The sequence below is a fragment of the Biomphalaria glabrata genome, chromosome 17 (genome assembly GCF_947242115.1).
Source record: "Biomphalaria glabrata chromosome 17, xgBioGlab47.1, whole genome shotgun sequence".
NCBI classification, from domain to species: Eukaryota; Metazoa; Mollusca; class Gastropoda; family Planorbidae; genus Biomphalaria; species Biomphalaria glabrata.
Window position 1 is genome coordinate 20103891 of NC_074727.1, and position 12820 is coordinate 20116710.

The 12820-nt window shown below is 32.5% G+C and overlaps 1 protein-coding gene across 1 annotated transcript; it reads left to right on the plus strand.

Moving 5' to 3' along the window:
* The first annotated feature begins 219 nt into the window (after window positions 1–219).
* On the plus strand, window positions 220–8705 carry LOC106063326 (uncharacterized). The gene is made up of 3 exons (XM_013221659.2): window positions 220–349; window positions 1183–1404; window positions 2193–8705. The coding sequence occupies exons 1-3, from the start codon at window positions 301–303 to the stop codon at window positions 2603–2605; spliced, it is 684 nt and encodes a 227-aa protein (XP_013077113.2). The 5' UTR covers window positions 220–300; the 3' UTR covers window positions 2606–8705.
* Window positions 8706–12820: the final 4115 nt, after the last annotated feature.

A 12820-nucleotide genomic window follows, 5' to 3' on the forward strand; every position in this document is an offset into this window, starting at 1 on the left:
ATAAAATATATTTGTAGTCAAACAAATATTATTGGCAGGTCTAGATCAATATAACAATAGAGGTATTTATATAGTTTATTTATATAGTTTATTAAACAGAAAGAACTGTGTGTGGATGTTTAAAGGTCAGTGCAGTTCTTGTAAACATTACTTTCCACTCGCTAATGACGCAGGTCACAGGTCAGAAAAAAATGGCTTACTTTTACTACACAACTACTACAGTCACTGCTAGTGACGCTCAATATTGACACTGAAGTAGATCTGCTTGGCAAATGGACAACTCATTACTGAAAAAGACAAATGTTAAAACTTCTAATAGACATACTTCTTGTCAGTCTTGTGGTTAGTGGTACGTAACGTAACAACAATAATATCTGTGAATAATCATAAATATTAATGATTGTTTATAATAATAATAATAGATTCTATATTATATTATATTATTTTTATAATTAGATCTAGATCTATATAAATATATATATTAATTAACTAGATCTATAGTATTACTATTATCTAATAATTATGATCTAAGTATCAGTATGTCGTATCGTGCCGTATTATTATTATAGCTTTTATATAGTGCTACTTTCATGCTTATAGCATGCTCAGAGCACTTTGGTCCCATCTCATTTGTGGACCAGTGGTGGGGAGGGGGTATCTAGGAGTTGGTTTTCCGTGCTGCCTTTAGGCGCTCAGTAAACACAAATCTGCCCGAGTCGGGTGTCGAACATCGAGCCCCCTTCTAGGTAGCCAAGACAAGCCAAGTTCAAGCTCACTTAGCCTCTCGACCATGCTTCCCACTGTATGTCTATAGTGAGTCTATAACTATAGACACTATAGTCAATGTCTATAGTGACTATACTACTATAGACTATATTATTATTAACTATGACTATACCTAACAGTGTATTTAAGATAAGTTCCCTTCATAAGCCCCATAATTGCTTTTTGATATTCCTACTTTATCAGGCTAACTTGTAACATTTTTAGTTGAATATGTAGAGAAAACATTTTCCAAACAGGTAGATCAACTATATAAATATATTTTCTTAAGACATAATATGTATACAATAATAATTTTATCTAAGACTACTTTAAGCTTCTAGTCTTTTTCTTTTATTAATTTCTCTCCAAATATCGATTAATTATGTTGACATTTGTTGACACATTTTCTTCTTACAGGCTTAGCAGCAATGTGTCAACACAAAAATGGACAGTCATTGTGTTCCGAATCATCTTTTAACCAAACACACAACCTGACAAGTTCTATTGATGGAACAGTGAAGGGAGGTGAATCCAAGATCACCAGACGACCAAGGGAAATTATTTCCCCAAGTACAACCACCCATATTACACACACTCTATTCCTAAAGACCATTCAGAGTGAGCAGCTTGTACAGATAAGTAAGTATTGTTAAAAGTCAAGTCTGCCTATATGGAAATAGCAGCCTCAACTATGTACATTCACTGCCTGGTAGTGTAGAATACATTCATGTCTCGTCTCTGCAGTACCTTATCAAACCCTTCTGCCATCTCCCACTGTCCGTCGGAGGTTTGGGCTAGGATGTAATTATCTTTGTTTCTGAAGGAACATCTGAAACATAAAAAAATTTAAAAACTCAGTTATTTCATTAACACTAAGACCGACTAGTTTGAAATCAATCTCGATTAAATTGCAGTATTTTTTTATTTTTTTAAATTTTTTTTTACTTAACTTTTTTTTTTTTTAATCTAGTTTAAGTTGAACAATATTCTTTGAATGTACATAAGGAAATGAGATGTCCAAGAAGTCAAGCACTTGGCTTCTGAACCAAAGGAGTCACAAGTTTGAATTTTGAAGTTCAGTGTTTTTTGAGATGTTTGTGTGTCTACCCAACTGAGAACTCTGACATTAGTTAGAGAAAGTAGCCACATTATACCCTCTGTGGACATGGAAACAAATGTGCTTTACATCATCTTTTCTATGTATGTCAAGGTCTGAATAGGAAACTTTACTTTTCTTTTATACAGAATGTTAGTTCAGTTAAGTGTCTGTTTTATTTTTAAAAGTGTTTTACCGGATTTAAGCTATAGAACTATAAAGTAAAATCTAAAAGTTATAAATATAATTACATGATCTGTTGTCTTAGGTTTTTTCTTTTAATTATTGATTTTTTATTGTAGTTTTTAAGTTTTGAATTATTTTTTTTAAGCATCAACAACAACTGTCAAGGGAGATAATAACAATGACAAAGAAAAAATTCTCAACATTGTCATACCTTTTGTCAGCATCATGGGTACAGCAGTGGTGTTGGTAATAGTTTATCAACTGGCACGGAAATACAACTGTTGCAATAACAAAGAGTGCCTGGACAGGTGCTCTGCATTCTGCAATGCTTGCATGGCAACCCCATATGTGTACCAGAACACTAGGCCCCAGGCTACCTCTCCAGCTGGCAGACCCTCTCCACACAAACATGTGAAGCACAAAAGCATTGAGCTGCTCAAGATGGAAGCAGAGGCAAAGAGTAGAAGAATCCGAGAAAACAGAAGAGGATCTGGCTACAAGGTTAGCAAAGGCAAGTCTTCAGAGTCTGTGGTATTAAACCAACCACAGAAAGTCTAGGTACACTGTTCCTCTAATAGATATTACACCAGTTGACAAACTCTTGTTTTGGCAGAAAATGTCCATTAAGTCTGGTAAAGACAGACACTTAAGTCACTTTGCACATTTGTCTGTTCAGTATTGTGTTGACACTGTCACTAGCAAAGCTATTCACTTACATCAGAGTGGACACAAAATCAACATTACACCTGGTTTTTAAATTTGTAGTGGACACTGAGATTGCTATCATATCTGTCCATTTAATTTGTGATAGATACTGATTTCACCATTACATTTTTCATATGCCTTCACTAAGTACTGGATGATAAACACAGAAGTTATTGTCAGACCTGTAAATTTCATGCCAGCTATACTCTGAGTTTACTATCACACCTGTTATACTAAGAGTTTACCTTCACACTTCATCATCAAGTTTTTTATTGATGGAAATTGATTCAATTATCAACTATTACATTTTATCCAGGATGGAGACAGATTTCATCATCACATCTATTCATAAAGTATGACAGGAACAGACAATGAGGTTACTATTGACTATCACAGCTATCCATTTAATCTGACATAGATACTGAAATTACCGTCAAGCATATCTCCACCTCATTATGGCATCGGGATTGATGTGTAACACTCAATGGATGCTCATTTCAAATTGTTTGTTGTAGAGCTGATATTTTAATCTTTTATTGGAACTTGAGAGCATATTGTTTAGTACTACTTAATGCAAGCATTGACCTTAGGTGTTTCTTTTCCCTTGGCTATTCTTTTCAGCATTATTATAATGCATTACTATTGCGCTTTTTTAATCTTCTCAAAAGCAGTAACCCTCAGTTCATTAAAAAAAATAAAAAATTCTTGAACACTATTTTGAAATTCAGTTAATAATTTCAAATTTCATATTCATTTCAATTCATGCTGTAAACAACCTCAATTCATGATGTAAACAAATTCAATTCATGCTGTTAACTACTAAAATGGCCAGGTAAAAATTCTGTATGGCACATTGCCAGCTAAGTATTAGCAATTAATTTTATTTGTGTGTTTAGATTTTTTTGTTCATTTTTTTTTCTCTCTACTAATGACTTTGTTGTGAACTTCAGTTATAACTCCATTCTCTTATATTATTCTCATACTATTGCAAACATACATTGGTATCTGCTGATGTGAACTTTGTTACTTAACAATATGACTTGGATCCATTAATGGTCTGTGAGCTGCTCACTTATGTTGTGAAAGATCTCCAATTTTTTTTCTTCTCTATTTCCTACCTCAATCTCTATAATCGTAAATCTTGCTAGATATTTTTTGAAGATAAACAAACTTTATAAATACAATAATTTTGGTTTTAAATATATATATATATATATATATTTAGAATTTTTAATTACTCTTTTTTTAAGCAGTGTGTGCTATAATTGCAATACATGCAGTAACATTTGTATTATTTGACCAGCTCAACCCATAAATACTATTTACAGTGATGTTAGAGATTGACTACAAATTTTTTGATTAGTGGGCAATATTTTAGAGCACACAACTTTAAAACACTGTTTGATTAATGTCAACCCTGGGAAGATACTGGGCTTTGTCCGGGAGTTGGGTTTGTCTGCAAGGGTCTCATTTGTGATGGGGCACAGAAATTGTGAAAATATAATATTTACAACATATTTTTATTGAATTAACAAAATTTTTTACTATTTTTACTATCTTAACTGTAAATGGACCTTATTTTTAGTGACTTGGCTTTTACTTAGCTCTTGAGATGTGATGGGAGAATGAACCTTGAGGGACTATGGGCGCGACATTGACTAAATTGTGCTGATTTGCCAAAAAAAAAAATATCAACAAAAAAAGTTGCTTTTTAGAAGTAAATATTTTCTTTCATTTTGCAGTGTAACAATCACAGCAAATCTAAATATCTTGTAAAGAGTCAGCATATTTTATAAATAATATTATAAAAACATATTTTTCTTATTTTTATTTTGAACACTCAATCACTTTATCTATGTTTAACAGTAATTATCATAACAGAATTGTAAGTTAATAGTTCCATGTTTGTTTAATAAAATTATTTGTATGAATTTTTTAACATCCTTGTTACAACTTCTAGTTTCTTGTTAAAATTTTACCAAAGAAATTTTTACATTCATAATTTCATGCTTGTATTGCTGATGCAAAATTTTCTGTGATCATTTGTTTTTTTTAATTGAACCTAAACATAGCATTAATTGAGTTCTGTTGTGTGTTTTTTTGTACTATTTATTGCCCTTTTTTCCTTTGGTCATGAAATTCATAAGGCAGCTTTGTATATTTGCACATTATTTTGAATTGTTGTAGAGTTTAGTATTTTAAGGTATATGTATAATTTTTTAAAACGTTGTGATGATAAAAAATGAAATCTTGAAAAATTTTCACATTCAAACATCATTTACTGCCTTAATCAAGATGCATGCCTTATCAGTTTTCTAATCATTTTGACTTTTTAAAACATTTTATTTACATAGGGGATTACACGATATGGCAATAAAACTTTAGGTTTAATCATCATAGACAATAGACACTGTAATGGGTATCTTTTTAAGGTCTCAAAAATTTTTTTTTTTTTTCTCTGTTGGTTTGAATTAAAAATGGGTTAACACTGTCAACTCTCAATGAAAATTTGAATACGCTGTAGCTGAGAGGTAAAGCACTTGGCTTCCAAACCAGGGTCCTGGGTTTAAATCCTGGTGAAGACTGGGATTTTTAATTTCAGGATCTTAATGTTAATCAGTACAGATTTTGATAGGCCTACTATCCAAAATCACTTTTTTCCTATTGTGAGAATAAAGTATGATAATAAATGCAGCTAATTTAAAATTTATCTTCAATTTCAGCTTATATTAGCTACTTTGTAACTATTAAATTTGTATTCCAGAAGGAAAAATGTTATTATATATTTTAGAATTGTCTTTATATAGTTTGATATGTACACAAATACATTTTTTTCTTTAACCTCATCACAGTATTACTCTTTAGAGACAATTGAATGCTTACGCAGAGGGTGATTTTTATCACCATTAGATCATTCTTGCTTTGAGTGTGAAGTCCCACTAAAAAACAAGAAAGGTTTGTTCAGTATACTCACCAAGAAAGGTTTAGTAGTTAATCTTTTGTTATGTCTTTCTTCTTCAGAGAAGTAGACATTTTCTCTCCATCTTGTGCAATTCTTTTATTATTTATCTTTATTATGTTTAATTAGTATGCATTATGTTTATAAATGTTACTTATATTATAAAGAATGTTTTATGTTCAATTTTATAGTTATGGTATTAAAAAATAAGTAGTTATATTTAATGTTTTATAATCAGCTTTGTAGTTTTTAAACATTTGTAATACACATTTTTTTTGTTTTATGTAGATCTAATCATCATTAAACTCCATTTGAGTGAGGGCTTGAAAGGTTCAAAGCCTTTCTTGCAGAAGCCCTGGACTGAAACCCTGCTGTTTTACATAGTGCTTACATGTCACTATACAGGATGTGACTTTGTTGTTTCCCAGACCTGTCAAGACAGAGATCAGGTTTCCTCTTCTTCCCCTGTGCTGTAATAGTTTGCTCAGGCCTGGGCAGCCTTCACTACAGTGAAGTGCAATCAGAAGTGCTCCCAGACTGCTGGCTTTTTGTTACTCGTCCAAGCACTCAAACCATTTTTCCAATTCTGTTTTTTTTTTATTGTTGCCAGAGCATGATGAATACTCCCAGCCTACTCGGTAGGTGGTGTTAGCCCTCCCTGGTGGGCCAAGGAGTCAGCAATGGTGTTGCCAGTCACACCTATGTGACTTGACACCCACTGCATTGTTACAGGGATGCCATAGCGTTGGTTTATATTGTATGAAGCCATGATAAATGTGTCAATAATGGGGGGTCATGGTCCAGGGATTTGCAAAGCCTGTAGTTTTGAGTCAGTTACCACGACAATCTGTGTTGCTCTCACATGTCCCTCACAGAGCTGTGATTCAATGAGATTCAATGACTTTTAGGGCTTCGCAGACTGCAATTGCCTCCGCATCAAAACTGCAAACTCTACCACATTTTAATTGAGTCAGAGCCAAGAAACTCAATTTAGGCTCCATAAGCTGCTCTTCCAAAGTCTATTGATGCCCACCCATCAGTATATGTAATCAGCTTAATAGTTGTTTTTTTTTTTAATTTAGTTATAAAGAATATTTTATAATCAGCTTTAAACATGGTTCATTTTTAGAATAAGGTTTAAAATGAAAACAATAAAGGATAACATTGCAGAAAAATAATACAATTTTTGACCTATGATGTGTATCGTACTTAAGTACAGTGTTTAAAGGTTGAACTAATACTTTTTTTTATGATATAAAATTGGTGTTTGCTAGTTCTTCCATAAAAATTGGACATATTCTTATTCAAACCTTTTTTTTTTTTACATAAAAAAACTAAACTTTTAGCTAATACTCTGAATGATGAAGTTCATGTTTATTTTACTTTTTTTTATAAGAAGAGGTTTAGTATTTACTTTGCCTTTAAATGCATTTGAAAAAAAAATAAATTTGTATTTCACCTGCAAACAAAAAAAAAAAAAAAAAGAAATGCTCATTTTATTTGGAAGTGAGCTAATTGTGAAAGACATTTTTTGGAGGCCTGCTTAATTTTTAAAAAAATCTGCATTGGAGCCAGTTACTTTTTTTTTTTAAATAAGATTTCCATTAATTAAGAATATTGCAATTAGTAGTTCTAATTTGTCCTACAATTGTCTTCTTTAGAAGGTGACTAAATATAGTTCTGAACTAAATATTATATGATGTTTTGTAACACACTTTAAGGAAAATGTGGCCCATTGCCAACGATTGAAATGTGACTTCATTCAATAAATAGATTGGCTTTAAGCCACATTTTTGCTGGCTTCATGTCAACTAAAGATCTTTTCCAAAGAAATATAACAAACTTTATTTGGCTAATCTCTATTTTAAAATGCATGTCAATGTCTTGTCTAGCTTGTTAATGTTTCTCTTATTTGAAAATTATTTATTATGTTTCTTTGTTCAATTTCTTATATGTATTTATTTTCTTGAAATGAACTGAGGAAAATTGTAAATTATCTGGTGAAAAACCTTATGATGTTTTCTTATTTACTTTTGTAATTTGTTTTTGCATCTGCATTTCTTATCATCTATTGTTAAATTTGCAATTTCTGCTGTAATTTTGTTTTATATTGATTAACCTGCAAACATCTTTGTGGCAAAATATGCAGATTGCAACTGGGTCAGTGTTTTCACATGAAATATGCACTCATCCTTAATCTTCAGACCTGAAGACAATGCCTTATTATATATTAACTGAGTGTTTACTTTACTATTAGGCCAAACCTCATTATGTAGATTTTCATTTGGCCACTTTAATTAGCCTAAAAAATTATGAGTCATAAAGTTTGTGAGTTTTTTAGATTGGTAAAATAGCACTAAAGTAGTTTTGACATATATGTTGGGTTTGAAATAATCAGATGTAAAAATAAAATAAATGAATGTATCGATTTTCATTTGGCCACTTTAATTAGCCTAAAAAATTATGAGTCATAAACTTTTTGAGTTTGTTTTTTTTAAATAGTTAAAATAGCACTAAAGTAGTTTTGGCCATATATGCTGGGTTTGAAATAATCACTTGTAAAGAAAAAATTGAATATAGTGGGGTTGGACTGTCTGTGTGCTACACATGCTAGTACATTGTCAATACATTTAGAATTTGTTTTGTAGTTGTTGCCTAATCTTCAAAGTCTAAAATATCACTGGTAATCCTATTGTGACAAAAATGGGAATAAATATTGTTATGAAGAATGATTTCCCTTTACATTGGGTATTTAAGACCCTGTAGACTTTGTTTAATTAATGCTATTTCCTGTGAAGTAACCAATGGACATAAAATTTTCAAGCATTAAAATTTGGCTTTTGATTTCTACCTCGTTATTATATTCTTGTTGTCACCGCCTCTTCATTTTAAATTTCTTCTTTCTGTAGATTTCTCTTCTCTCTCCTCCCTTCTACCATTTCTCTCTTTGTTTTGCGGATGAGTTAAGCAATCTCTTCTTCTAGTTCCTTCTTTTGGTTAATTATAAATCTTGAATTTCCACCATTTTAAGGCGTGAACTTAATTAATTAATAATAATAAACTTAAAGAATCTAATATCAACCATGTTTCCATCCTTTTCATTACTATTAGTATGGTTCTATTATGTAACTGCACTGACCCATAGAAAAATGATGCCTTATGTGACATAAGTTATATGAGTTCACCCAGATGTACAACCACATGCTCAAATCAACCGACAAATTCCATGGTTTCTTCACAGCTTCTGATATTATTTAGTCCACAGTGGTTTATTGTTCAAGGTTCTCAAAAGACACCTTCATTCTTGATGCTTTCCAAAGTGAGTTTACTTCGCCCACATATTTCCATTGGTCAGTGGATTGAGAGCTAGATTTGCTGAATGGCAAGTGGGGCTACTGCCCCATGGCTTCCATAAGAGAAAGGCCACCACTATAGAAATTTAAAAAATTATTCAAATGTCAACAGGCCAGCAACTTTTAAATTTTGTTTAAAATTTTTTTCATGGTTTTACCTACTATCCTTCTATTGAAGCTAGCACTACTTAGTATTAATAGGGATTTACTCCAGGAGCTAGATTTTTCATCAAAAAAATCTAGAAAATTTCTTTTGCTCATGTGGTAATTTAGTTTTTAATTAATTGTCTTTGACTTTAACAAATTACCACATTTTTTGTTGAAATAGTTTTATTTGTTGACAATAAATTCTTTGAAAAACCAAAAAGAAAAAACAAATGTTCTTTTAATCAGAAAATAATTAGGGGCCTAATCACCTTTACTTCTAATAAATGTCAGGGACATGTTGGGGAAACTCAGGAGTTAGAAATGCCAGTTTTTTACAAAGATTTAAGCTCAAGGCCCGTCATTAAAAAAAACAACTTGCAATCTACAATTTTACTATATGTATATCACCCTACCTCAGAAGATAGAATTGTTAATGTCCAAATGAAAATTCATAACAATCTTAAATAGTTTCAGCTATTATTGTTTATGGACGACTCTCCAAGATTTGAACAAGAAACCTTCAGTAGAAAGCTGAGTACTTTTGTTCCCATTCTGCCACCTCAACAGGTACTTAGATCAAGAATGATTATGTAATTATTATTAGCATTATTGCCAAAGGGTAAATAATTGTGTGCTAATTTTACAAATAGTGTATCAATTTGTTTAGTTTTTCCTACACTTTTTTTTTCTTTTTTAATTTTTTTTTATTTCCACTGTAATTATATTTTATATCAATCTTTGCAGATACTATTTTTATTGCATTCAATTGATAGATACCAAAATATTTATACACATTCTTTTAGTTACAATGTTGCCTTCATAGACATATATATATTCATGTCTATGGTTGCCTTTCAAGACTATTGTAAATTGGCCAAAATAAAAATATGATTACAACAAAGTTAGGGATAAGGAATGCAAAAACATGTATATTGAAACAATTTTATGTTTTTTATCTTAAATAAAAATATATCAATTTTTTTATCAACTAGATCTACATATATTTGAAGTATTTAAGCAATAAAAAAACAACTAATGTAACATAACTGCTATGCTACAGAACTACAATGCTATAGTTACCACTAGTTAATCTCCCTTACCCACCAATATAAACACATAAATCATGAATATAAATATGTATATGAATAGTACAATGTTAGTTTTAATTACACATGTAAAGTCTCAATACAATTCGTCCTTTGTTTTTCTTACTGTAAACACATGAATACAGATACTAAAATTTAAATCTAAGTTGTTGTTTATTTTTGGTTCCGTTTGAAATAAACATTATTACCAACATTAAACAAGTGTTTTTGATTGTTTCCTCTATTTGTTTTAGAACTTTTCATTTTCACTGATATACTTTAGAACCCGAATTGAATTGAATCATTCATTTGTTCTTTTTTTTTTTAGCTGCTCCGAAAAGGGGAATAACTGCTATTAGTTTGGTCTTTCTATCCATCCGTCCTGTTTAGATCACAAAAATTATCTGATGTCATGATATTTTAGATCTTTCAAAATTCTGAAAGAATTTATTTTAATAACTATCCAAGCACTTTTTTTAAAAAATAAAAAAAAAGATAACATATTAATAGTAAAAAAAACAACAGGGGAGACAATTAGTAAGGAAGGAGATTTTTCAGTATATTTTAAAAACATTAATGCTAACTTTATTTTGTTGTTGTTGTTGTTTTAAATAATGTTGAAAAAATCTACAATGCATTACTAACGACAAGTGTTGCTGTTATACAAACTACTTACTTTTTCAGTTCAGTGTTTACTTTTGCTTTCAAAAAGAAATAATGCATTTAGTATGTATATAAGTCGAATATAATTGAAAACAAGAGGTCAGAAGTAGTATCCCACATATAATATTTATAGAAGCGGAGTGCATTGTATTCTGTACATTGTGACACTTGACATACGGGAAAAGTCTCTTCCTTAAGGTCATGCATGAGAGACTGGTGGCCTACCTTACAAAACTATCAATTAGATAGTCAGTCAATAATATCAGGGCCAGGTTCTCATTGAACCATCATCTCTCTCTTTAAATTTTTTTTTCTTGGGAGACACCTTTTTTCCCTTTGCAAATTCTTGTGTGACTAGAGAGGCCAATCCTTGATATACAGCTGCGGTCACAGGTTGGGCATCTATAATCACCAGGCGCCGTTGTACTTTCGCCCTAACTTCTGCTACTGCTGTGTATCAATCCGGGACCCTACCTTTATGCTCGCTCTTCATGTGTCACTTTTTCCTTCGTGATATGGAATGACCTCTTCATTGCTGAGAGAAAGTCTGGGCCATATCGTCTTTATAATCGGTACATTTACATATGAATAATAATGAATATTAAGAACAAGTTAAAAACACATAATATTACATATCCGTATCCTGTGATATCATGTCACCAGTTGGTCCCAAAATACAAAAGTATTGATTGGTAACACTTTCGATACGTAGGCCTACACGTTTCTTCATTCGGGATTGGCGGAGATAATGAGTTTGGGATGTTGGTAGTTTGCAGTTCATAGCTTCTGGTATTCAGGCTGAAAATACTTAAACCTGCCCTTTGACCTGCCTTGATTTAATAAAGTACCATTTTGCATTCTCTGCTTTTCGTTAGCGTTTGATGTCACCTGAGATGAACTCCGATTCGGAACAGAGCAGAAAGGACAAATCTTCCCGTATTCCTCTGGCAAGAAACTGGACCGTACGCCGTAATGCCTCGTAGCCTCCATACAAGTCGAGTGACTGTCCAGACACGTGCCCCCTTAGCTCCCGGAGCTGGGGACACTCGTACAAGATATGCGACACTGTTTCGACGCTCTCTTCACAGTGACGGCATCGGGAGTCATAGTTCGGACGGAACCGGGCAAAGTATGCCCCAATAGGACAGTGTTCCATCCTACACTGCGCAATAATTACCTGGTCTGACCTCAACCGCCACCACGGATCGTCGCGAGACACCACGGGCCCTGTCGGATTCCTCCCAAGACTTAAACCACTTCTCATAAATGAGTGCTCGGATTTCTGTCGTAGCTTGTAAAAACGTGCTTGGTGCTTCGAGTGGCTGTCAGAGCTCCCACCAGACTCGAAATAACGTTTTGACATATTTACCAATAGGAAGCAACAAGGTTCTTCTAACATAGTTAGTCTAACAAATAGATCTTAACATTCACAAATAAACCATGAATTATAGTAGTGACCTAGAGCTAGTGGACATAAATCTCTGCTTTATGTTTTAAGATTTCATCCAGATTCCGCAATTTTTTTTTCCTGTGCGAGGCCCCCACCATTTGGAGGTCCTAGGCGGCTACCTAGTTTGCCTATACCTAAAGCCGGCCCTGTTATCACACTTAAATAATGTCATCCTAAAGCACATTCTTACGACGTTGCTGCAACATTTCAGTAAGTCTTCATTTCAATACAGTCTATCCTTCAAAACCTTTTTTTCCCGAGGATACACAAACCTGGGGCACCGTTTTTTCCCTCTTAAGTAAATAGGAACTTATGAACTTAGTGGGAGGACTACAAATGACATTTCGTGTGTTTGACAGGCTCCAGAGAAGTTAGCATTGGTGGCAAAGAGGAAATGATTACCTAATTAAT

Bases quoted from the DNA above. Each gene is read 5' to 3' on its own strand.
- LOC106063326 (XM_013221659.2), top strand. From the start codon at position 301: ATGTTAAAACTTCTAATAGACATACTTCTTGTCAGTCTTGTGGTTAGT. The intron at 350-1,182 runs GTACGTAACGTA...TTCTTCTTACAG, and splicing joins TGTCAGTCTTGTGGTTAGTG to GCTTAGCAGCAATGTGTCAA. The intron at 1,405-2,192 runs GTAAGTATTGTT...ATTTTTTTTAAG, and splicing joins TGAGCAGCTTGTACAGATAA to CATCAACAACAACTGTCAAG.